Source organism: Chelonoidis abingdonii, chromosome 7 (genome assembly GCF_003597395.2).
Source record: "Chelonoidis abingdonii isolate Lonesome George chromosome 7, CheloAbing_2.0, whole genome shotgun sequence".
In the NCBI taxonomy this organism is placed as follows: Eukaryota; Metazoa; Chordata; order Testudines; family Testudinidae; genus Chelonoidis; species Chelonoidis abingdonii.
The window spans coordinates 22,319,869-22,347,367 of record NC_133775.1 but is presented as its reverse complement, the minus strand read 5'-3'; the positions used below and the strand labels follow the sequence as shown (position 1 = coordinate 22,347,367).

At 45.0% G+C, this 27,499-nt stretch overlaps 1 protein-coding gene across 1 annotated transcript; it reads left to right on the top strand.

The window, feature by feature from the left end:
- The first annotated feature begins 724 nt into the window (after positions 1 to 724).
- On the top strand, positions 725 to 20,749 carry PTGER3 (prostaglandin E receptor 3). Its single transcript, XM_032779876.1, has 2 exons — positions 725 to 1,579; positions 19,930 to 20,749. The coding sequence occupies exons 1-2, from the start codon at positions 725 to 727 to the stop codon at positions 20,215 to 20,217; spliced, it is 1,143 nt and encodes a 380-aa protein (XP_032635767.1). The 3' UTR covers positions 20,218 to 20,749.
- Positions 20,750 to 27,499: the final 6,750 nt, after the last annotated feature.

The window sequence follows — 27,499 nt, the reverse complement described above, 5'->3', positions numbered from 1 at the left end:
TAACAGAACAGCTGGCTGAACGGATTTTGTGTCCGTGGTGATTTCGAGATAGATGGCGCCAATCGCCCTGTGCACTTCTAGGTACGTTACTCATTTGTCTCTTTTCCTCTCGTGCCTCCCGTCCCAAATTACGATTAAATAAAAGGAAACCTCGTGATGTGCTGTAATGGTCGGAGGGATCAGAACCCCCCCCCCCCCCCCTCACGCAGCTCCCTGGCAGGAACAACCTGTAGGAGGGAAAATGTGACCAGGAGCAGAACGCTCTGTGGCAACTCTGCTCCGCGTTGCGCTGTCGGTACAGCCGCCCCAGGCGTGACGCGCTGCCCACCGCGGGCTAGGCTAGAGCTGGGCTGCTCGCTGCCCATGCCGGGGCTGGGCGGACTGTTACCGCTGTTACCTGGAAACCGGCTCCGGAGGCGCCTGGCTCCGTCTCCTCCGGCAGCGCTGCAAGCGGCGGCTCGCGCGCGGGATCCAGCCCCTGGCAACCCCGCTCCCCGCGTCCCGCCGGTTAGCTGGACGCGAGCCGCCCCGCTCGCCAGCCTCTCAGGGGAGGGACGCCCCCCAGCGGAGCTGGACGAATGAAGCCCCGGGGCCCCGCCTCCTCTGCCTTATAGCTCGGCGGCTGGGCCCTTCGGCCCACTGAGCTCCTCGCCATGGGCTGGGGCAGCGCGGCCGCGGCTGGGCTGCTGCGGCGCCGGCTCCGCTCCGGCGCCAAGCCGGCAGCATGACGCCCCCCCAGCTCTGTGTGGGGGGCCGCTTCAACCACACCGCTCCCAGCATGTGGGGCGGCGCCAGCACCACGCGGGGGGCCGACAACGGCACTGCGCGCCCCGCGGAGGGGTGCGGCTCGGTCTCGGTGGCGTTCCCCTTGAGCATGATGCTGACGGGCACGGTGGGCAATGCCCTGGCCATGCTGCTGGTGTCCCGCGCCTGCCAGCGGAAGGAGAACACGCGGAAGAAGTCCTTCCTGCTGTGCATCGGCTCCCTGGCGCTCACCGACCTCACTGGCCAGCTCCTCACCAGCCCCGTGGTCATCGCCGTGTATCTGGCCAACAGGAACTGGCAGGAGCTGGACCCCTCGGGCAACCTGTGCGCCTTCTTTGGGTTCTGCATGACCGTCTTTGGCCTCTGCCCCCTCTTCATCGCCAGTGCCATGGCCGTAGAAAGGACCCTGGCCATCAGAGCGCCTCACTGGTACGCCAGCCACATGCGAACCAGGGTGACCAAGACTGTCTTGCTCAGCATCTGGCTGGCAGTGTTTGCCTTTGCCCTCCTGCCCATAGCTGGCTTAGGGCGGTACACCCTGCAGTGGCCAGGCACCTGGTGTTTTATCAGCACCGGGGACAACCACGGTGTGGGCAACACCTTCTTCGCTTCAGCCTTTGCCTTTCTGGGACTTTCCTCTCTGATCGTCATCATGGCGTGTAACTTGGCCACAATCAAAGCTTTAGTGGCTCGGTGCAGGACCAAACCCTCAGCCTCTCAGTCCAGCAAGCAGTGGGGGAGAATCACCATGGAAACACTGGTCCAGCTGTTGGGGATCATGTGTGTTCTCTTTGCTTGTTGGTCACCACTGTTGGTAGGTTATCTTTTAATTTGCTGTATGATATTGCTAACCCCACAGCATTCTTTCACAGAGAATGGGGGTGATGGTTACAGTACTTGGGAGGGGGGGAGCAAACCTGTCACATCCAACTCCCTAAAAGATTGTCTTTGTGTCCCCCCCCCAACTTTCAGCTTGCTCTGTAGGGGAAATAAGCAAGTGGAGGGGGGCACACCCTGTTGAAGAGAATTGAGTAGGAGGATACAGGTTTAAGGGAATCCCTTAGTGAGAAGTACTGGGGATAGGAGCAGGTGCAGGGCACGGTATGTATGGGAGGACCCCTTGGGATGCAGAGCTGAGGATGGACAAATACAAGGGGACTCACCGTGGAGAACTAGTAGAGCTGTGGGTGACCTGTATGAGGGTCCTCTGGAGGAACTGAGCAGGGATGAGTGTGATATATGGGACAGATCCCCCTGGAGAGGAGGTTAAGGGGGGGATGGAGGTTCAGAAAGACCTTGATGAAGAGCTGATAGGGGCTCATCTGGAGTATTGTGTCCAGTTCCGGGCACCACATTTCAGGAAGGATATACAGAAATTGGAGAAAGTCCAGAGGAGAGCAGCAAAAATGATTGAAGGCCTAGAAAACATGACCTACAAGGAAAGATAGAAAAAAACAGGGTTGTTTAGTCTGGAAAAGAGAAGACCAAAGGGGACTTGATAACAGTCTTCAAGTATGTAAAAGGTTGTTATAAGGCAGAGGGTGAATATTTGTTCTCCTTATCCACTGAGTACAGCACAAGTTATAGGCTTAAATTGCAGCAAAAGAGATTTAGCTTAGACATTAGCAAAAACTTTCTAACTGTAAGAGTGTTAAGCACTGAACCAAATTACCCAGGATGGTTGTGGAGTCTTGGTCATGGGAGGTTTTTAAGAACAGTTTAGACCAGGGATAGGCAACCTATGGCACGGGTGCCGAAGGCGGCACGTGAGCTGATTTTCAGTGGCACTCACACTGCCCGGGTCCTGGCCACCAGTCCGGGGGTCTCTGCATTTTAATTTAATTTAAAATGAAGCATCTTAAACATTTTGAAACCTTATTTACTTTACATACAACAATAGTTTAGTTAGTCATATATTATAGACTTATAGAAAGAAACCTTCTAAAAAGGTTAAAATGTATTACTGGCACGCAAAACCTTAAATTAGAATGAATAAATGAAGACTCTACACACCACTTCTGAAAGGTTGCCGACCCCTGGTTTAGACAAATATATGTCAGGCATGGTCAAAGTCCTGCTTCAGTGCAGGAGACTGGACTAGATGAGCTGTCATATTTCTGTCATTGTGTAGAATGGGGGCTGTCATAAGCTGTGGGCATTTGTGGAACATTCAAGGAGGGATGGTAGAATGAAGGTTTGGGGAAGAGAGGTGGGAAATGAGGGATTTGCAAAGAAGGAAGAAAAGAAACTGGGAACATGAAGGAAGAAATGTGGATCTTAGAAGAGATTAGAGACACTAATGTATTTAGCAGGCAGGTAGGAGTGAGTGAAATGAAAGAAGAGGGAGATTGATGGGGGATTTGAAAGTTCAGAACATCATCCAAAGACTGGTGTTAGCGAAGGGTCAAAACACACCAGGACTTGACTTGTATGGTTCTGCTGCCTGGATAGCAGAGAGCAAGTTGAGCAGTTCTGTATTCTCTGAACTATGAAGTATGGCAGGGATGTTTTTGCTCACCCAAGCACAGCAAGGGATCTACCCACTGGAGCACTGAGAAGCCTAGAGATGGTGAAATAGGGTACCAAGTACTGAGGCTATCACTCCTCTTCAGGATCTCGGGAGGAAGTGTGTACTGCTGGAAGCCTTATTGTGATGGGGCCTCATGTTAAAGGGAGGAAAATGTCTTTTTTTCTGCACCAACCTTACATACATACTCCACTGCTTTGAGAAAGAAGATCTGACCTGGGCCCTGTTAGTGACCTCTCACTTGTTACACTAGGTATTTCATTCAAGGGTTGTTCCCTGTGTTGTATTTTTGGCAGTTTTTAGAGAACTAGTGATGACAGTAAACACTGCAACATTTTAGCATTTTTTTAAAGAGGCTAATCACACAACTTTTACCCTTTCTTCTTCTTCTGTTCTTTTTTTGCTCAGTCCCGAGGGGTGGGAGGAGGGAACGATATCTGTAGCCCTGTAGACTATGAAGCATGGTGGGGACTTTGCCCCCACAGGATAGCATTGTGAATGGTGCTAGAGCATCCAGCACCTGGACCCACCAGACATGTTCCAGTGTATGTGCATGCACATGTCTTTGAAGGGAAGAGGTGTAACTAGCTATGGGACCTACTACCACCTTGGGTTGCCCACAACAGGGGTGCAGGAACAATTTTTATACTGGAGGTGCTGAGAACCATTGAACCAAACTGTAAACCCTGTATATAATGGAAACCACTTGGAGCCAGGTGGTGCAGCAGCACCCCTACTTCCAGCACCTGTGGCCCACAGTGACTCCACTGTTGTTCCATGGCCTGGTAGGGAGACTTCTTCCCCCTCTGGGACCCTTGCAGATCTCCCCTACACATAGTTCATGTATTAGGGTGGAGGATTTGGCCCTTACAATTGACTAGTGCAGCTACCTTGGGAAGAATGGCTAGTGGTGCTACTGAAATATTCAGTGTAAATAAGATAGCATTAGAAATGAGCTAGTTCTGCCCAATGAATTTATTTTTTTGTAAATTAATAACATCCCAGGAAAATCTTAAAACCGCCCCCTCCCCTCGCAACTTCTTCATGTTACCTGTACAGAGATCATTAATGGCTTGTGACAAAGGTGAAATCAGTAACCATATTGCAAACCTAGGGAAAATTGCTTTCTAAATGACAGACAGGACAATGTTCTACTCTTAAGAGCACCAGCATAGCCTCGATTTGACCACATCTCAGCGGCAATGTAAGAGCAAATGCTGTAGTGAGCCCTCAAAGCAGTAAGATACACCTCTACCTCGATATAACATTGTCCTTAGGAGCCAAAAAATCTCACTGCGTTATTGGTGAAACCGTGTTATATTGAACTTGCTTTGATCCACTGGAGTGCGCAGCCCCGCCTCCCTAGAGCACTGCTTTACTGTGTTATATCCAAATTCGTGTTATATCGGGTGGTGTTATATCGAGGTACCGGTGTATCTTTTCCTTCACAGGATTTAATGCAGCACTTTAGAACCGTGATAGTGAATTAGAGCTCAATGGCAATTGCTAGAATTGGCCAAAGAGGTGCACTGTCACCCACTGTCACTGCTTCCTCGTTGAATCTTTCCATCCAGAAGCCTATTCAGCCTTGTAGAATGTGAACTGCAGATGTGGTTCCACTGCACAAGGTGTATGGGGCCTGAAGGCAGGAGAGCTATGCAGGATCCTCCTGCCTTTGGCTTCATTCATTTTCCCACAGGGCCATACTCACTATTGTTCCTTCAGTGGCAGGAGTTCATGCCGCTGTTCTCAAAGTCTATTTGAATAGGCTTTTTCTAGTTAAAATTTAAGATTTACATACTTTAGAAACAGCCGCAGAGACTTCTCCCTTAAGGACATTCAAGGTGGCTGTCATTTTTGCTGCCATGAAACAGACTTGGATATACAGGAGGCTACAAAACTCTGTGGAGTCTCAACTCTACCCCAACACCCGCATTAACAAGTTTGAATTCCTGGCCCTTTGAAGTTAAGGGGAATTTTGCTACTGACTTCAATAGGCCAGGATTTCACTCCCAGTATGGAAAATATTTGTCCTTAGCCTTAATTATTTGAGGATCAATACACTAGCTGATTCTTAACCTGACCAGTTGATACAGGGCCATAAACTGCAAATTTAGTCATGTGCATAAGTGTTTCTGGTATCTGGCCCCTAATGAGTGTTTATACAGCCAGAATCTCTACTGGTCACCCAGATACCAGATGTCTCCTTCCACTCTGAATACTATGAAAACCCTATTGTGTGTATCTTGGTAGCTTATTTTTCTTGCCGCTTTATTACTTTTCCTAACGTAATATTAAAGCTACAAGAGACAAGAATAGCTCCATTTTTTGAAACATGGGAATTGTCTGTCATTAAAGACTGGGAAACTAAGTAAGCCAAAGCAGCAGAGAATCCTGTGGCACCTTATAGACTAACAGACGTTTTGGAGCGTGAGCTTTCGTGGGTGAATACCCACTTCGTCAGACGCAGGAAATTTCCAGGGGCAGGTATACAAGCTAGAGGTATAACGAGGCTTAAGTTATCAGGGAGGTGAGGACCCTGTTTAGCATGAGATGTGTGAAAACCAGGGAGAAGAAGACTGGTTCTTGTAATTGGAAAAACATTCCATGCTTTGTTAGTCAGATGCTGATGGTGTCAATTGCAAATGAATCTGAAGCTCAGCAGTTTCTCTTTGGAAGTGCGGTCCTGAGTTTTTGCTGCATACCTGCGTCTGACGAAGTGGGTATTCACCCACGAAAGCTCACGCTCCAAAACATCTGTTAGTCTATAAGGTGCCACAGGATTCTCTGCTGCTTTTACAGATCCAGACTAACACGGCTACCCCTCTGATAAGTAAGCCAAGACTACATGTAATGACTTCTTCATTATTCACTAGTACAGTACATTGAATACAGAGCTAAAGCAATTTCAGACTACTTCCATTTTGTTTGTCATATTTTGCTTTTACTCTTATTGTGTAGATAGTGCCTAAAACGTGCAAGGTGTTTTCCAAATGCAGAGGAACACACAATCCTCTCTTTAAAAGGTAGAAGGATCTCGCAAGTCTGTTTCACCAAGCCATACATTTTTAAGCAAAGTGGCTTTTTCTCTTTTTTACACACACGCTCCAAAAAATATCCCCTCCTCTACTACTGTGTAGCAATGCTTCTTGCCGATTTATTTTAAATAACGTTTTTTCAGATTAAAAGCAGAAAGTCAAAACTATTTGACTTATACTGCAAGGTTGCCCTCCACTTTACTGAATGCATCTACGTCAAGAGAAAGAGAGGCACCTGCATGCAGCGAGGAGAGAAAAGGGACAGTCACAAAAGAAGTTGGACAGACCATCTGAGGCTTTTAAACATAATTGATATTGTGAGAAACTATTCAGGGAACTGTAGAGAGAAGGAAAAGAGATCCTCTAACATTTTGCTATAAAAAGGTCAGCACTGAATGCTGAACTGGCAACTGACCTGACCTTTACAAATCAAAGGCAGAGCCAGTTAAAAACATACTGGGCAGCAGACCTTTGAATTTGTTTTATCTTATTTCTTCTGCCTGTCTGCTTGAGACTCTGCTGATACTCAGAGTGAATTAATGAGTTGTATTTGTTTCTTTATGAAATGACATCACTTCAAAACTTTTTATGAATTTTCGAGGAGCCCGGTTCCATAAATCTTCTTCTCTCCAGTGTGTAGCCTCTATGCCATACATGTTTCTCTCTTGGATTCATAGTCCCAAAGTTCAGAGCAGGCATTATAGAACAATTAGTGGGTTTTTTGTAATAATTAAAAAGAATAATTCTAGAATAATTAAAAAGATTGGCACACACTTGTAACAGTGAGCCTGATTCTGATCTCACTTGTATCAGAATGAATTGTGAGTAACTCTATTGTAGTCAGTAGCGTGTCAGAGTAAAACCATCGTACAGGAGATCAGAATCAGGCCTAACATAGCCCATAGATAGGAAATCTAAAGTATATTTTCTCCCTTGATATTTGTGTTTAACTCCCATGGAATTTCTTCTATGTGCATTAAAGGGAGAATTGCCTTGTAATTGCCTTCTCCCTCTTTTCCTAGCATAGATGATTTAAATTTGGAACATAAATAGTTTTAACATTATGAGTAATCATTACAGAACAATTCTTAATTTTTTTTAAAATACTATATCTGCTAGAATGTATTTGCCATGACTACACTTATAATTCGTGCATACAATACTTCGGAATACAAAGCCATTAACCCTTTAAGGCTAACTCAAAACTTTCAGGACAGAAGGGATTGTTATGATTATCTAGTCTAGGAGTAGCCAGCCTGAGAAGGAGCCAGAATTTACCAATGTACATTGCCAAAGGTCCACAATAATATGTAAACAGCTCTCCCCTGCTCCCAGTGCCTCCCACCCACTAGCAGCCTCACCGATCAGTGCTTCCTGCTCCCTCCCTGCACCTCCCAATCAGCTGTTTTGTGGCGTGCAGGAGGCCCGGGGCAGAGAGGGAGGAGGTACAAGGACATGGCAAGCTCAGGAGGGAGGGTGGAAAGGGGTGAAGTGGGGGAAGGGCTTGTGGCAGAGCCAGAGTTGAGCAGTGAGCATATTGAAAAGTTGGCGACAGTAGCTCTAGCTCCGGAGTTGGTGCCTATACAAGGAGCCGCATATTAATTTCTGAAGATCCACATGGCACCGGAGCCACAGGCTGGCCAGCCCTGATCTAGTCTGACATCCTGCATAAACATAGGCCAAAAGGAGAGGCTTTCATTGAAACCCCAGGTACATTACTCATTTTTATCTATAATTGCATTAAAACAACTATTCTGAACATTTTGTAAGTATTTTCCAGCTTAAAAAGTCAGTTTTTCCCAGAATCATTTGTTTATGCTGTAGAGACTTTGGTAAAATGAGATTTGTATTCTGTAGCTTAATGGTTGTTTTTCTTTTTGAGTGGTTAAGCCGCTGTTGTTAATGAGTTTTGAAAACCCTTATTATTAACTTAGTAATAAACCCTTACATGGACAAAGCTGTTTTAGGCCCATCTCTTGGAAATGGGGCTAGGGTTGCCAACTTTCTGATGGCAGAAAACTGAACACCCGTGCCCCGAGGCCCTGCCCCTTCTCCAAGGCCCCCACCCCCTGCTCTCTCCATCCGCTCTCCCTCTGTCGCTTGCTCTCCCGCACCCTCACTCACTCGCTTATTTTCAGTGGGCTGGGGTTGAGGTGCAAGAGGAGTTGAAGGCTCCAGTTGGGGTGCAGGCTCTGGGATGGGGCCAGGGGTGAGGGGTTTGGAGTGTGGGAGGGGGCTCCAGGCTGGTGCAGGGTGTTGGGCTGTGGGAGGGGATATGGACTGGCTCTGAGGTGGGGTCAGCAATGAGGGGTTCAGGGTGCGGGAAGGGGCTCTGGGCTGAGGAGTGGGGAGATGAGGGCTCCGGCTGGGGGTGCAGGCTCTGGGGTGAGACTGGGGATGAGGGGTTTGAGATGCAGGTGGGGGTTCTGGACTAGGGCTGAGGGGTTCAGAGTGCGGGAGGGAGCTCTGGGCTGGGGCTGGGGCAGGGTGTTGGGTGTGGGAGGGGATGAGGAGTGTGGGCTCCAGGTGGCACTTACCTCAGGCAGCTCCTAGGAAGCAGCAAAATGTCCCTCTGGCTCGTAGGTGCAGGTGTGACCAGGGGGCTCTGCACGCTACCCCTGTCCACAGGTGCTGCCCCCACAACTCCCATTGGCCACAGTTCCCGGCTAATGGGAGCTGCGAAGCCGACACTCGGGGTGGCACTTGCGCCACAGGCATGGGAAGGGAGCGGAGCGCTCCTGGCCACCCCTGCACCTAGGAACCAGACGGACATGCTAGCCGCTTCCAGGAGCCATGCAGAGCTGGCCACTGCAGCCAACTGGACTTTTAGCAGCCTGGTCAGCTGTGCTGACTAGAGCCACCGGGGTCCCTTTTCAACTGGCGTGCCCGTCAAAAACCGGATCCCTGGCAACCCTAAATGGGGTTAGTCAGAGGTTACTATGGTGAGGGACAGGCAAGGAGCAGCAAGGTCCTCAGGAGCTCTGGACATCAGTCATCTGTGATGGGGAATTGTAGAGGAATTGACAGGTAGATGACGGTGCCTGGACCCTGGGGAAGGCTTGGTCAAAAAAGGAGGATATAGGGGAAGTGATGTTGTATTGTTATCACTTAAAATTAGATAACAGTTGAGGCTTAAGTATATTTTATATAATTTAAAATAAAACTGGAAATAATCATGAGCAGAAGTCTTTAAAAAATAAAATTAAATTAATGGAAGCTTCAATCAGTAAGTTGTCCATGAAACAGGCTACTGTAACCTTTGGGTGAGCTAGAAGTTTAGTTCATTGTCCTTCTCCACTGCCTAAAGAACCCCAGCTTCCATAGAAAAGCACCTGGAGACCCAGAATTCAGTCACTAAAGATTGCATGGGGTCAACCTTCCCACATTCAAATCCAAAAAGAACAAAAAGGAATGAAATGTAATTCTTAAGTACCAATTTTATAAAGATAAAGAAACATTACAATTTCTACAACATAACATGGACACTTTATAATCCACATACATTATCTTCAGTTATACATAAACATAAAGAAAACAAATTAAATATAAACAGGTCAGTCTCCACAGAAAAACAGTGAGATGTAACTTGGAGTTCCCAAAAGCTAAGATTGAGTTCACCTGAATCTGTTACAGTCATTGCTCACCAAAATCTATACAGTCTGCTGAGTCAAAAGCATTGCAACAACATCTTCCCTTCACTTGCTTGTAGAAATGTCCAGCTGGAATCATCCTTCCCTGCTGCAATCACTCAGTGAGAGAGTCAGCTATCCAATTAACCAACCTCTCAGTTAAGTATATAGATTTAAAAAAACAGTTTTTGAACAACTGAAAATAGCAAAATATAAATGACTCTTTCTCCATCATCACATTTAAATAAGATAAAAGTTGGTGAATCATACTAATTGAGACAATTTAAAATAATTTGGCTAAAATCAAACAACATTCCAAGTATACAATTAAAATAAAAAAAAGGTTTTCCCTTTCTACAGTTAACACGGCCAGGGCTTCCCTGTTGGAGGCTTAACATTATCACTAACCTGCTGCAAAATGCTTCAGAGTTAGGGGGAAACAGCCTGCTTTCTGCTTCTGTGGTTTAGCTTCTCCCAACCTGTTGCTGGCCTTTTGCAAAGCCGCTGCCCTGACTACTTGCCCCCATAGGGTCTGACTCCAGCAACAAGGCATACCCAAAACTACCAAACCCAATTCCAGAAACTTCGGAGTGTGCAGTGCAAATTGTGCATCTGCCTAGCAAAAGCGAACCAGACACAACTCATTCCTACCCCACCCAACAGATCTCCTAAAGCAGGAGTGGGCAAACTTTTTGGCCTGAGGGCCACATCTGGGTGGGGAAATTGTATGCAGGGCCATGAATGTAGGGTTGGGGCAGGGGGTTGGGGTGCAGGAGAGGCTCAGGGAAGGGTGCAGGGTGCAGCAGGGGGCTCAGGACAGGGGGTTGGGGTGCAAGAGGGGGCTCAAGGCAGGGGTTAGGGGGCTGGGTGTTGGGATGCAGGAGGGGTTCAGGGTGCGGGCTCTGGCCTGGCACTGCTTACCTCGAGTAGCTCCGGGATGGCAGCGGTGCACAGTGGGGCTAAGGCAGGCTTCCTGCCTGCCTTGGCCCCACACTGCTCCCAGAAGTGGCCAGCATGTCCGGCAGTTGCTCCTGGGGGTGGGGTGTGACCGGTGGCTCTGCCATGCACTGCCCTCACCTGTGGGTACCACCCCCAAAGCTCCAATTGGCCCCGGTTCCCCATTTGGTGCCTGCAGGCGAGGGCAGTGCATGGAGCCCTCTGCACCCCCTCTTCCCTCCGGGGCTGCAGGGATGTGGTGCCAGCTGCTTCCGGGAGCAGTGCGGGGCCAGGGCCAACAGGGAGCCTGCCTTAGCCCTGCTGCACCATAGGGCTGGCAATCCCGCAGGCTGGATTTAAAGCCCTGATGGGCCGGATCCAGCCTGCGGGCCATAGTTTGCCGTTCCCTGTCCTAAAGAGATATCTTCCTATTAGGCACATGGGTTATACTGTGTAACCACATGACCTTACCACTGTAACCCTCTTCCTTCCCCCGCCTCTGCTTTCTCCAACTATTTAAAGCCACTTATCGTTACTTTTCTACAGTTTAGATTGAGCATCTTCAGAGTCTAGCACAATGGGGCTTTATTCTGATTGGGTCATTAGGCACTGCCATAATACAAATAATAATTATGAGATGTAAATATGTTTCTGTGTGTACATTACAGCCAATGTGTACACACAGTGGGTACACTGCTCTGTAATACAAATAATAATTATGAGATGTAAATGTGTCTCTGTTTACATTACAGCAAATGGAAACCAAACGGTAATTAAGTAACATTCCCAGCATTCAGGTTATTTTGTTCAAGATCAGTATTTGAGGAACTCTGAAATATGATAGCCCTTATAATCCTTTTAATCTTTTGCTTCTATCTCAGAATTCATGAAATTGCAATATCAATTGGCAGATAAAATACAGTATTTATGAAGAATCTGCTTTCATGTGCCAGTTGCTATCTGTTTTGTTTATATTACATAATACTCCACTGTTACATGGAGTGTTAAATTGCTTTGCTGAAAATTTCACTTTAAACAACATTTAAGGTTATAATTTCATGAATTCTGTGTTGGCCTATTAAAATAATTTTAACTGAAGTATGTAAAAGTTACAGGGCTAGATCCTCAACTGGTGTAAATCACTGAAGACACTGGAGCCACAGAGATTTATGTCAACAGAGGATCTGGCCTGTAATTTGTATAGTAATGTAAATTAATCACCCTGTTTTATTAAACTATAAACTACATAAAGCGATGGGGAAATTCATATAGAGACCTGTGTGATTGGTGATCACTGAGGACAAAAGTACTGGTGAGCATTCCTGACTTCCAGAGGTCCCACTTAATTATTTTTAGCCAGCCATCCTCCAGAATTGTAATTTGTAACTATTTGCAAGGAGTCTTTAGGCCAAATTGTGCCCTTGCTCTTAGGAGCCATACTGGGGTATGGGGAGAAGAGGATGGCATCTGTGCACAGAGGGACCAGTCTTTAGGCAGGAGTAGCTGGGAAGAGAGCAGGGGGAAGGGAATCCTGTCTCCTGGAGTAGCCTCCACCAACCCATGCACGGCCTCCTTGCAGGATGTAGCAGCATATCTCCTAGCCCTTCCCACTGCTCTGTCCTGCCCACTGATGCTCAGGCAGCCTTCACAGAGATGGAAGAAGAGCTTTGCCTCTTTCCTGTATAACCATGGGCAAATGAACTAAACTCTTATTGGCCTTCATTTTCCTCTCAGTAACATGGGGCTAATGATGCTTCTATGTTATGAGATTTATTTCATTAGTGTCTATAAAGCACTTCGAGATTCTTAGATGCAAAGGGATCTTGAAGTGCTAAGCACTATTTTGATTGATTGAATTATTATATTGTAGTCTTCAGTTGATAAGTCTTTAAAAGCCACAAACCTTGTGGCAATTCATAAACCAACAAGGAAAATTGATTTGCCAAGTTCAAATTTCTATTTGTGCCAACCATCTCAATAAGCAATAGCAAATTATGCACAGATCTTATCTAATACCCCCAAGGATTAAGGGGATCACTGGCACATGATGGTGCTGTTAGTTTAGTAACTGACAGTTTGAAATACATGTGTTAGGACTGCCCTGGAGTACAGATTTTCTGAGAGATAGTATGATTGAAGATCTTCAGCTTCTGGGCTGCTTTCTCTACAAATTAATGGCTATTGTTTTATTTGGGGTAGATAGTGGTAACATATCAAGAAAAGCTGATCTACTGATGCAATTTCTTTTGACAGCTGCCAGACATGTTATACTAGCCAGAGGCATGGCCACTCTGGCCTCATTTTGGGTGGTAGGTACTATAACGTATGGGATATGTCGGTCATGGAAATGCTTGCATAAATACCCATGTTTAAATGCCCATGATTTTACAATTTGCCTACCTTTTCTCAACCACACCAACTAAAATACTTAGGGGTTAAATAGCCATGCTTATCATTCTTTGTACCTTATTAACTTGTATTATATTGAAGTTTCTTCTCTCAATATGAATTATCCAGCTAGATTTAGCAACATGGGTAAGGGTGGAGGTGGCAGTATGAGCTCTTTTAATTGATTTCCCAAGCTCTGCAACTTCCTAGTCTAGATCAGTCCATCTCCCACCAGTACAATTTCATCTAGCCTTTTGCCACGTCTCCCATCTGCCAAAGATGGGAGATAACAGGCTCCTGGCTGATATCAGTGCCAGATATATTGGATCAAACCAGTGGACAAGGTGGAGGGTAAGATCTTTATCTCCCCCCCAATTACTGCTGTGACCTGAAGCACATCCTGCACGCAAATCCACACAACACACAGTATTGTACGTGTCATAAGTAGATAGGTAAGGGTTAATTTCCTTTTACCTGTAAAGGGTGAACAAAGGGTTTTAACACAGAGTCTTAAGAGAACCATTACAGGTTTTTGTTAAACAATTGGGACTTAAGTATCCAGCCAGCAAACGCACACAGGTAAATACAGTACTTTTGTTTGGTTCAATTGCCTATCAAACAGCAGCCAGAGCAAGTCAGCCGTTGCTAGCAGACTTCAAGAGACAGAAAGCCGGCAATTCAGGCAACAACCACCAGAGGCACCACAACACGAGAAAACAGAAACCATGAGTTCCAAGATGTCATAAAGAGAACGCGCGAGACTAGAGCAGAGGAACAACAAAAGAGCGATCACAAGCGAGACATGGAAAAAGACTACAGAGATGGAGATGAGACAAAAGAAAAAGAGCTGGTTACAAAGAGAACAAGAAGCCAACATGGAGCCTTCCAACGAGAACTGGAAAAACACAAACTAGAGATGGAAAGTCTACAAGAGAAGAAGCAGCCAAAGATGCAGCCTTCCAAAGGGAGAGGGAGAACCACTGCCCAAGAAATGGAAACAACAAAAAGAAAGTGAAGAGAGGGAAAAACAGAGAAAGCAATGAACTGGAAGTAGAACAGGCTAAGCATCAGACCCCAGCAAATCCTACCCTCCGGCGCCAGTTGCTGGTCCACGCACAGGAAATTTCCCAACTACAAGTCAGGTGGATGACACGGAACTTCTTAGAAAATTTCGAAAGGGTCTGTATTGGGTACAGCATCCCGAAACCAGACAGCTAGAGCTGAGGCCACACCTCAGTGGACCAGCAGACGTGGCGGCTAAATGCCAAGGGAAAAATGAACGATTATAAACTGTTCAAACCCAGGCCAGATCCAGAATGGGATAACCCCGGATCATGCCCGGTCGGCGGTTCAGAAACCAAAGTGGAAACCAGATGGGTCATTTCCCGACCACGCCTACTACGTTGGGAAGCATGTGACGCCTGGATAGCAGGATCTCAGGCTCAAACCTTTGAACAACTGCGCCACCTCATGCAAATGGAGCAGTTCTTGGATGGTGTCCTGAGGACATAACACTGTACATCCTAGATGGAAAACCCAAAACTCTCACCGAGGTGGGGGAGATTGGAGCCAAATGGATGGAAGTGGCAGAAAGCAAGAAAGCTACTGTAAGGGGAGTGAAACCCCAGGGGCCACACCGACAATAAACCCTACAACCGAGCGCAACCCGACAATAAACCTACAACCGAGGGCAACCCAAAACCCACCTACAAACAAGGAAAGCCACAGACACCCTATCCTTCCACCTCACCAGTCTTCAGTAACTTACTTCACCCAGTGACCGTTATCTGGAAGCTGCTATAAGTGTAATGAAACGGGACATATCAAAAACCAACTGCCCAAAGGCCAACTGCCCGAATAACCCCACCCGGGTGGCAAGTCATTGCACCCCCAGCAGACCAAAGATCCCCAGGCCCAGATACCCTCCAAATCCCCTGGGAGCGAAGGGAACATTGAAAGTTGGGCGAAAGAAGGTTAACCGCATGGAGACACGGGGCACAAGTGTCAGCTATCCACCAATCCTTCGCGATCCAAATCATCAACCCAAGGGCCAAGTGACCATTTACCCTTCATGTCACAAGCTGTGGACCTGCCTACAGTGAATGCTCTGTCCAGCAAAGGCTGGTCAGGAATGTGGACTTTTGCAGTCCTAGACAATTATCCCATCCCCATGCTACTGGGGAAGACTTGGCCAACACAAGTGAAGCCAGTTCAAAGAGAGTGGCGAAATGGTTACGCAGCCAAGCCAGGCAAGCTTCCAACCATTCCTGTTCCTAGAGCCATCCACAGAGAACCTAGTTGTGTTACCAGAGACCCAGACTGAGGTGTGGACCCGGATCCATTGTCAACGGCTGAAACCAGCCACAGCACCTCCAGTCCCAGACCCGGAACTGGAACAGCAACCAGCAAAGCAAGTGCAACCACACCTTCAACCCCAACGCCAGAAGGGACCAACGAGCCTGAACGGCAGAAGCAAACAGACAACCATACCGAGAGGCTCAGCCATAAGGCTTGACATACCACAGGTGCACCAGCGGACAGCGCTACACCAGCTACAGAAACAACCCATCATCTACATCCCTTCCAGAGGGACCAAGCCCAAGTCCCCAGTCTGAGGAAGAACTGGTGTCCCCAGCTTCAGGGAACAGGTTCCAGACTGAGCAGGAAGCGGATGACAGGCTTCGAGAAAGTTTGGGTGGCAGCACGGAGCAACCCACCGCTCTCAGCTCTTCTAACGATCCTGGTTTGTTACAGACCAAGGACTTTTATACAAGGAATTCTCTTCTGGTGCGACACCAGGAAGAATGGCACCGCACAAACGGTTGGTGGTTCCAACTAAGTACAGGGGGAAGCTCTTAAGCTCTAGCCATGATCATCCCAGTGGCCATGCTGGGTGAATTAGCACCAAAGGACAGGTTTGGGTGAAGTCTTCTACTGGGAGGGGATGGGCCAAGGAGTTGCCCAGTATGTCCAGTCTTGTGAGGTGTGCCAAGAGTGGGAAGCCTCAAGATCTTGGTCAAAGGCCCTTCTCCCAGCCACTCCCATAATTGAGGTTCCATTCCGCGAGTAGCTGTGGATATTCTGGGTCCTTTTCGAGAAAGACACCCGGGGAAAGCAGTACGTACTGACTTTCTGGACTTTGCTCACCCGATGGCCAGAAGCTAGTAGCTCTAGAGTAACATCAGAAGCAAAGCGGTGTGCCAGGCCCTAACGACATTTTCGCCAGGGTTAGGTTGGCCCCTCCGATATCTCTATGATTCAGGATCTAATTCCTGGCAGGCATCATGAAAGACCTGTGGGAAAATCATGGGTGAATCACTTGTTGCCACCCTGTACCACCATCAAACCAATGGCCTGGTGGAAGTTTAATGGACTTTGGGGGCCATGATTCCGTAAATTCGTTATGAATACTCCAATGACTGGGACCTAGTGTTGCAGCAGTTGCTCTTTGCTTACAGGGCTGTACACATCCCAGTTTAGGGTTCTCACCCTTTGAACTTGTGTATGGCCATGAGGTTAAGGGGCCATTACGTTGGTGAAAACACAATGGGGGGAGGGGTTTACACCCTCTCCAGGAACTAACATTCTGGACTTTGTCAGCAACCTACAAAACACCCTCCGACATTCTCTAGCCCTTGCTAGAGAAAACCTAAAGAATACTCAGGAAGAGCAAAAGGCCTGGTTGATAAAACATACCAGAGACCGTTCCTTCAAGAGAGGAGACCAGGTTATGGTCTTCAAGGCGCAACAGGCCATAAGATGAAGCATCATGGGAGGGGCCATTCACGGTCCAAGAGCGCCTGGGAGCTGTTAACTACCTATAGCATTTCCCAATTCCTCACTAAAACCAAAGTGTACCATGTTAATTCTCTCAAGCCCTTTTATTCCAGAGACTTACAGGTTTGTCGTTTTACTGTCCAGGAGCAGAGGACGCTGAGTGGCCTGATGGCGTCTACTACGACGGGAAAAAGGCGGGGGCGTGGAAGAGGTGAACCTCTCAACCACCCTGGAACGTCTGCAGCTGCAACAAATCCAGGAGCTGTGCACCAGCTTCGCACCATTGTTCTCAGCCATCCCAGGACGGACTGAACGGGCATACCACTCCATTGACACAGGTAATGCTCACCCAATTAGAACACCACCCTACGGTGTGTCCCTCACGCACAAGCTGCTATACAGCGGAAGATCCAGAACATGCTACAGATGGGTATAATCCGCTCATCTACCAGTGCATGGGCATCTCCTCTGGTTCTGGTACCCAACAGATGGGGAAATACGCTTTTGCGTGGACTACCGTAAGCTAAATGCTGGTAACTCGTCCAGACAGCTATGCAATGCCACACACCGATGAGCTATTGGAAATGTGGGATGTGCCAGTTCATCTCCACAATAGACTTAACAAGGGGGTACTGGCAAGTACCGCTAGATGAACCTGCCAAGGAAAGGTCAGCATTCGTCACCCATGCGGGGGGTATATTAATTTATGTACTTCCTTTTGGGCTCCGAAATGCACCCGCCACCTTCCAGAGGCTGGTAGATGGTCTACTAGCCGGACTGGGAGATATGCAGTTGCCTACCTCGATGATGTGACCCATTTCAGACTCCTGGCCCGAACACCTAGACACCTGAAAAGTCTTTGACCGTATCAGGCAGGCAAGACTAACTGTTAAGGCCAAAAGTGTCAAATAGGCCAAAACAGAGTGACTTACCTGGGCACCACAGGTGGGTCGAGAACCATAACACCCTACAGGCCAAGGTGGAGGCTATCCAAAGTGGCCTGTCCCAAAGTCAAAGAAACAGGTCCAATCCTTCTTAGGCTTGGCCGGGTCATACAGGCGATTTGTACCACACACAGCCAAATCGCTGCCCACTGACCGACCTGACCAAGAGACCCAGCCAACTACGGTTAAATGGACTGATGAGTGTCAGGGCCTTTACCCAACTTAAGCGACGCTCACGTCTGACCCTGTGCTAAGGGCCCCAGACTTTGACAAACCATTCCTAGTAACCACGATGCATCTCAGCGTGGTATAGGAGCAGTTCTTTCATGCAGGAAGGACCGGATCAGAACTTCCATCCTGTCGTGTTTCTCAGCAAGAAACTATCGGAGAGAGAAAGCCACTGGTCAGTCAGTGAAAAGATGCTATGCCATTGTGTACGCCTGGAAAAGCTACGCCCATACGTTTGGGGACGGCGGTTCCAGCTACAAATGACCATGCTGCGCTAAGTGGCTTCATACAGCCAAAGGGAACAACAAGAAACTTCTTCGTTGGAGTCTAGCTCTCCAAGATTTTGATTTTGAAATTCAACACATTTCAGCAGCTTCTAACAAAGTAGCGGATGCACTCTCCCGCGAGAGTTTCCCGGAATACACTGGTTAAAACTTTTCCTTAGATGTAGAAGTCTTGTAGTTTACATGCTTACTAGTATGTAAAGGTGCATGTGTTGTATTACTCTGTTTATTTAAGTTCTAGTAGAAATCACCTCCAGTGAAATTTTACACTGTCGGTGGATTTGGGGGGCGTGTCATAAGTAGATAGGTAAGGGTTAATTTTCTTTTACCTGTAAAGGGTGAACAAAGGGGACCAAACACCTGACCAGAGGACCAATCAGAGACCTGGATTTTTTTTAAGAGTATGGGAGGGAACTGGAAACTCGGGGTCTTTTTGTTTCTCGGCTGTGAGTAAACAAGCTTTTCTCTAACTCCATCTTCTTTCAAATATTCTACTATCAAGTGTGAGTACAAAGGAACCAAAGTAATCGGTTGTGATGTTGCTTTGATTTGTATTTATAGGGTGTTGATTTCTGGACTGGTTTAATTGGGCTATCTTTTAAATCAGACTGTTTATTCCTATTTTCTTATAAGCCATATTCCTGTATTGAGTTTCTTAATGCAGTATTATTGTTCTGTTTTTCTTTCTTATTATAAAGTTTCTTTTAAACTTGTGGGAGGTTTCTTTTTCCTAGTGAGGCAGAGGGAGAGGAATTTCTGTGCCGGAGCTCTGTTACATCTGGACAGGCTAGGGGGGAGGGAAAGCCAAGCTCTGTGTCTTACTTTCCTATTGTCCCAGGGCGGGAAAAGGCTACGGACAAAGGGAGGGGTGAATCTCTTGTGTGAGCTGACTAGGTTGAATGCATAGCCTCGGATAGCCTCGGGAAGCTAGATTGCCTCTCTGGTTGTATTCAAAGGGAATAGGACAGCATCGCACCGGCTAACCCAGGAAAGGGGGGGAAGCTGGGGGATGAGATAGAGGAGACCCAGGGGCTCTGGGTCTTGGAGGGGTCCCCCAAGGAAAGGTTTGGGGAACCCGAGGGGGCCGAAACCCTGGAAAACTTCGGCTGATGGAAGCGAGATAAGATCCAAGCTGGGTATAAGCTTGGGGAGGTTCACAGTTACCACCCAGATTTTGTACGCTAAGGTCCAGATTTGGGACAGACATTTACCACAGTACGTAAGGCCTCTTTGAATGAAGTTCACTGGGGACATCCTTTATTTTCCATGATCGTGGTTTGATTTGAAGGAAGTAGCTGGAGGGGATCAGAAGATTCTAATCTGATGGGCCCCTCCCTCATAAGACATTTCTGCCCGAAGAAGTATGGATGTAGTTTATTTTTAATGATACAAATTTTTCTCATCTTTTCTTAGATTATGATGTTGAAAATGATCTTCAGTCACAAGTCGGTTGAACATTGCAAGCCATCTGACAACACAGTTCAAAGCATAGAACTGCAGAAAGAATGCAATTTCTTCTTGACGGCTGTACGCTTGGCCTCACTAAACCAGATCTTGGACCCCTGGGTTTATCTGCTATTAAGAAAAATTCTCCTCCGAAAGTTTTGTCAGGTAGCAAATGCTATCTCCAGTTGTTCTAATAATGGATGGAAAGGGCAACCTGTCATGTTAACCGATGAAATCAGACAGACAGCAGCATGAAAGAATATTGATACACCTTGCATGCAAATTACTTTTGACAGGTAGTCTTAAGCCTTACTGTGAATTTGGGCATCTGTGGCATGCCGGTGTCTCCACATAACTAAGCATAGTAGTACTTTTGAATGGACTTAGAATGCCAGATAATTATGTATCTGGTTTGCCAACAATACATAAACATAAACAAAGGAGTATGGCCTGTTATTTACAGTTACCTAAAATTATCATAGCTAAAACCATTCAAGGTAAAGAATATGACTTTTTTTCCGCTGTATACATCATGTTTTCTGGGGATTTTTCTTTCTTTGAAGGAGAAGAATCAATAATTTTTATGTCAGGTAACGTTTGAGACAGATTCAACAGCTTAAGTTATTGAAAAGACTCGTTACTGTACTTAATTTTGACTCTAAGCTTATCTGCTAGATCTAGATATTATTCCTACCTCCTTTTTGGGGGAAAATGCAAGAGACTTGAGGAAAAAAATAATGAGTCCTTTTCTTTCTTTAGATTTCAGTGATTTGTTAGAAGAATTGCCAATGTCGTTGTGTATAATAATGGTGTTCTCTTTCAAGTGCTGAAAGGCAGCAGGAGTCATATGTGCTACATGGGCTTATCATGGTAATTACTGATTTTTAGTAAATGCAAGAATAAACTCACCTGCTGCAAAGGCGAGGGGGCTTTGGGGAACAGCAGAAAGGTACAATCTACCTTTTAAAAAAAAAAAAACTTTGCACTTTTTTTTTTTTTACAATACCTATGAAACACCCAGGTTAGTGAAGCATTGTTTCACACTATGGCGATGTAGTCTACTTTAGCTATTCACAGTAGATATCCCTTTCACATAGCAAAAAACTCTCCCAGTACCTTCAAAGAGCAGCTTTCTCTGTGAAGGTCATGATTCTGGGAACAGAAAGACCTTTCAGCTACCCTCTGGTGTTGGGCACACCACATACACAGCACCACTTTTTTACTTAAGCACCCAAAGGGTGGCTCACTCACAATATGAAATATCAGCCAAGAAACAATAGATTTTTCCTAAAAGCCAGCTTTCAGAAACATTGCAGCCTTGGGATTTTTTTTTCCTTTTTTTAAATCAAGCTCCATTGTCAGCAGAGATTTCAGTTGGAGGATCTCATTACTCAGATCTTTCCTTGAGTAATTTTCAGGTTGGATTATAAGCACTCACATTTCTGCCGAATTGTGTGAATATCTTTTACTAACTCCCTTGTTTTCCTCCAGTTTTTCATGGGCCCATAACCTCTAACCTGTTCCATTTAATGGCCTCCTTTCTGGATTAGATCTCTATGAAATTGTTTGCAAGAATATACGTGCCAAAGTCTGGTCTGTTATACACAAATGCAAGCTTGCTGAGATTAGTGGAGATACATTTTCTTATACCATGTCTAAATTCAGCCATGGAATTTCTATCAGAGTTAAAGGAGGTTTGTACGTGGGATTGGTACAATAACTGTATTTATATGTTAGAGTATGAAAAACCATTGGGCAGATAAGGCCTTTAAAATGGCGTAATTGTACTTAATAGCAATGCATAATCAAATGGAAGAAGTATTTCTCAAGTTCAAACATAATTTTTGATATCACTCTAGGCTGTGGTTTGGTAATGGACAATATTAGAAATATTAGCCATTGGGGGGAGGGATAGCTCAGTGGTTTGAGCATGGGCCTGCTAAACCCATGGTTGTGAGTTCAGTCCTTGAGGGGGCCACTTAGGGATCAGGGCAAAAAATTGGTCCTGCTAGTGAAGGCAGGGGACTGGACTCCACGACCTTTCAAGGTTCCTTCCAGTTCTAGGAGATTGGTATATCTCCAATTATTATTTTATTTATAATACTCTTGTAGGTAAGTATAACATTCATGAACAACTAATCTTCCCTCTGTAGGTACACATTGAAATAGCATGAAATATGAAAATCCGAGGTGGCAGCCAGAAAGCATTTGGCTAATCACTTTTCATGTCCTTGTGTCTAATCTTCACCATAATGACAGGCAAGAAAGAAAAAAGTAACTGGAGTTAGATTGGCAGTTAACATTGTATATCAAAGCCTCAGAGGTGCTTACTTTTAATGTGACATCAGGACTCTGACATCTCAATGATAATTCAAGAAATAGCATAAATTACACTGAGGTACTTTAAAAGCAGCAAAGAATCCTGTGGCACCTCATAGACTAACAGACGTTTTGGAGCATGAGCTTTCGTGGATGAATACCCACTTCGTCTGACGAAGTGGGTATTCATCCACGAAAGCTCATGCTCCAAATGTCTGTTAGTCTGTAAGGTGCCACAGGATTCTTTGCTGCTTTTACAGATCCAGACTAACACGGCTACCCCTCTGATACTTGACTGAGGTACTTTGACATTTTGTAATCCACTGGTTTTACTTTAAATCTACTTGCCTTCTTGTTCAGTTTCACAGTGACACAAAATAAAGATGCTTATTTGGCCCGTATATGTCTGAATAAAGAAGAAATCAAGAACCTCATCCAAATCCCATTGAAGCCAATCAGTCACTAAGGATAGGTCTACACTGCAAAAAAGAGATGTGCTATTAACTCGGGTTAAACTAGCAGTGAACACAAGGCAATTCATCTTTTAGCTCAGGTTAGCAGGTCGAATTAAAGCGCTAGGGGAGCTTGGGAGACTGCTCTACCCGCTGGGCTATTGGGTATAATGTGGGCACCTCCACCTTCTGTAATTTTTTTTTTTTAAAGAAAGCGCTGAGCTGACTTGGGTGCCTAACTACAAGAGAAGAGTTCATGGTTTGAGCCCTGTGTGGAGGAAGGCATCTCTGGTCAGTTGGGTGCTTAAATCCCTTTGAAGGGTGGGACTTAGGCCACACCCCTGTCCTCAGCATTTCCTATTGGCTAATGTATGCAGTTCCCTGCTAGTCAGGGTACTGGCTTCTGAGAATCACTTTTAGGCACCTTACTCTCTCCCTACATTGTGCTTAACATGGGTTTGTGAATTCTACTGGGCAGCGGGGCACCAAAAAGTTAGATATGGTAACACTCAGCATTACAATACCAGTGGCCTCCTTGAGAATCTAATGCTAAGGATCTGAGCTTCCTCCTATTGAAATCAATGAGAAATTTGCCATTAGCTTGGAAACAGGACACTGAGACTCCTAAAAGTAATGTTTCTTCTACATATTGTAGTGGTAGGAGAGAGGATAATGGCTTTATGATAATAAAGCAAGATGTAAACCCAATTTAATCAGCATATTGCTTGCATCAGTGGAAAACAAACCAGTCAGCCTGCAAGGACACCAGAGAGAAATAATTACAAAAAATGGGTTCCCACTTTGAATGTAAAAGGTAGGAGAGCAGCTGTCTGCAAATAAGATTGTGATTAACCCGTGTTCATGGCAATCAATCTTAATAGTTTGGCTCTAAGCTAAAATGTGAAGTCACCTAGAATTTACTAATGTCTTTTGTTGTTTTTGTTTTGTAATTTATGCCCTGAATTAATGCGCCTGTTTAAACTTGTTTTTTTATTAAGTGTAGACTTGGTTAATGGTAGAGTTATTTCTTTGTGTTCATCTTGTACTTTAAAGGATTATATTAGAGCTGGGCCAAACAGATTTAGACAGGTTCTAGTTCCTTTGAGGTTTAGGTTCCTGACCAGGAGGTTAATTCAAACTACTTTGCACACTTGTAACTTCCCTTCAAATGAATGGTAATAACAACTGAAGCGAGTGAAAGAAGGGGAAATGCCTTGCTAACATTTAAAAAGGCTTTCAGCTATTAAAATATCATTTAGAAAAACTCCTGTATAGTTCCTAAATCGTCATCACATACACCTGGAGGAAGTTCAACTCTATCAAATGCTTTGTGGCCTTCTGTGATTTTCTTGTTTCCATTCATGGGCTCTTAGGAACAGCTGTCCACCAGCTTATGTATCGCTAAAGCTAGATAGCTACTTGGAAAAATAAAAACAACTCCTTAATATGTAACAGATGTACAAAACCCTCCAAATGAGACTAAATAACGCAGGATCTATGATGTGCCCTGGTAACAGGGCAGAGGACATCTAACAGCAGTCTAAGTGAGGAAGGCAGCATGTTTTGACATCAGAAATATTTTTTTCCAATTAGCAAAATCTCCCTTCTGGTTTGCATGCTTTTTGTCTGGGTATTTCTATCTTAGCCCATTTCTGTGATGTCCTTCTTGCAAGAGTTATGTATTATATTCATATTAATGTGCCTATCATTAAAAAGAAGGCTGATTCAGGAATAGCTATATAAACAGATCGTTTACAAATGAACACTGCTCTTAGTACACTACTTAGACTAATGTGATCCAATAAGAACACTGTCTTAATAATTTAGTGTATATCTAAGACGGAACCAAAGACACACCTTTTAAAAGCAGATCCATTATTCTTCAAGGCATATTAGGATAGTCAGTTATGCACATCCACACAATATGTCTTAGAAGACATAGAGCTTAATTCTGCTTGGACATGCACAGCTCAGTAGGTTTGCACTAGTGCAAAAAAGAGTGGAATTTGGCTGATATGCTGAAAATCTGAAACATACCCTTCAGCTGCAAGAGGTTTACACCAGGGTAACTGAGATCAGAATTTGGCATTCAGTGCCTTCTAGGTAATAGAACAGAATACAATAAACTAGAACTACAATGTCCTGGCCAGCATTTGCAATCTGAATAAAACAAGATCTACTGTCCAACACACTATAGGAGATAATGTTGAGTACAATGACCATATGTGCCTACACAGTGTCTGCCCTATGAGTGTCTAGAGCTCATTACTGGTAAGTGCTTTGGGGAAATACTGAGTGAGAAAGATACCGTATAAAACCAAATTATCCCTTACTCTCTTTGAAAGAAGTGCCATGTGCCATTTCATGCCAAAAGACTGTTATGTTAAAAGCCTGTTTTTCTGTTCAAGAGATTAGCCTCATTCAGTTTATGCACATTAGCCGTTTTTCAGAAATTTGTCCCTTGTAAAGTGTGATCTCAGTTATTGAGTGAATTGTGCTCTGCTGGACTTTTCTGTGAATCAATAGCCGAACAGCAGCCTGGTACAATAGGATCCAATTTTCTCTAAGTGTAGTGTAGCAAGGTGCAAAAAGTCTATGAGATTGAGTAATTTTTGTCCTAATATCATCACTGGGAAAAAATTAGTTTTTAATCTAGCCTAACAATGAGATATGCAATTGCAATATAAGAACTGCTGAAATGTAACGATAGTTTAAACTAAATGTTGAAGGGAACCAGATATGGGCATTATAATGCTCACAATAATCTCATCCATTTGCACTCCTGTTATTAAAACAGTTCCTTTATTTTTTTTAATTTAGAGAAAAGAGGGATCATATCTATCTTTGGGTGCAGTAATATGAAGAATTGTATTTTATAAACCAAGAAAGTCTGAGAGATTATTTGCATCTTATTTGTTTATAACAAAAGAATTTAAGCACTGTTTGCCAGGCATGGCCTTTATGACATGACTGGCAACTGAAGCACTTTCTTAAATGAATTCAAAGATCTTTATCAGAAATGTAATTATTTGTTTTGTTTTCCCATTTATCTGGTTCTGTGGGGAAGATATTTTTGCTGTATCTTTTTGCAGATGCCTTCTATATTATTCTAAATGTATGTAAATTTCACTACAGTTGTATTTTGAAGATCCATTTTGATAAAATGATGTACTTCTGTCAGAGACATCGTAGAAACTGTGGTGTATGGTGGAATTCTTTTGATATAATTTTGTTGGCATTCAAAACACAGCCTGTTGGTGTATTGAATGTGTGTGTGTATTGTATTTGTCAATGAAAAATAAACATTTAAAAGTTCAGCAGAATAACTGGTCTTTATTTCTTGATGCCAACTTTTGCTTGCAACATTTTGATACAACAATTTCAAGTAACTTTCTGCAATTGGCTTCAATGTGAGCACTATCTGCTGCTAAATTTTTAAACATCTTGAGCCAAATACTGTGCTGACTCCATTAGGACTGACTACAGAGGTTTAAGTTCAGAATCTGGCCTTTTTTGTGGGCCAGATTCTGCCATCCGTATGCACACCAAGTAGTACTTCATGCCCACTGAAATCAGTGTCACCATTTGCAGAATAAGGTGGTAGTACTATATGTGAGTAAGGGTGGCAGAATCTAGCATTCTATCAGTAGGTTAGCAGCACATTTGTGTATCTTGATAAAACAAGATACTTGATTTACAGCATTTGTGTTTGATGTTGTACATAACTATCTCGGTTGGTCACCTTGCCTCTTTTGGGGATCACTGTAGCATATTTAGACAGCTATGGTGACATTGATAATTGCATGCAGAATGGCTCATCATATGTGTTTTTATTAGCAGTGCTGAAGAGGCTTTCACCCTGCTGTGGGCTAAGAACAGCTGATGATATTGGTATGACTCTGCAACTGCACTTCCTTGTTAAAGGTAAGAGGAGCAACAACAAATCAGAATCTATAGCCCACAAAGATGTGGTCTGTGAATAACGGATGAATAGTATATCTAAGACACCCATTTGGACAGAAGAGCACAGGGCTGCCCAGAGGAGTCAGGGGGTCTGGGGCAAAGCAATTTCAGGAGCCCCTTCCATAAAAAAAGTTGCAATACTATATTCTCATGGGGGGCCCCTGCGGGGTCTAGGGCAAATTGCCCCACTTGCCCCCCTCCGGGTGGCCCTGAACCAGCCAGCTCTGCTCCACTGTCAAAGCTCTGCACTTGCTTACTACTTGTGCCCAACCCTTGCACAGGAGTGTGAGCAGAAAGGGCAGATCCTTGGGCCCTCTCCCTGTATCTGAATAGGGCTGGGCCAAAGAGAGTGAGAATGACTCGGTAGTCCAGTGATTAAGGCACTCATCTGGGAGATGGCAGACCTAAATTTCAGGCCCTGCTCCAATGCCAAGTTAAGTATTTAGAAGAGCTTCAACAGGAGAGACTGAGATACCCACCTCCAAAATATCTCATAGTCTAGTGGTTAGGTCCCTCTCTTGCTTGATAGTGGAGGAAGTTGAGCAATGGTACATATCTAGGGCTTTACAAAATTCACAGTCCATTTTGGTCAATTTCATGATCATTGGATTTTTAAAATTGTAAATTTCATGATTTCAGCTATTTAAATCTGAAATTTCACAGTGTATAACTGTAGGGTCCTGATCCAAAAGACAGTTGGTGGAGGGAGTCACAAGGTTTTTGTAGGGGGATCATGGTATTGCAACCTTTACTTCTGCACCTTCAGAGTTGGGTGGCTGGAGAGCAGCCAGGAGCCCAGCTCT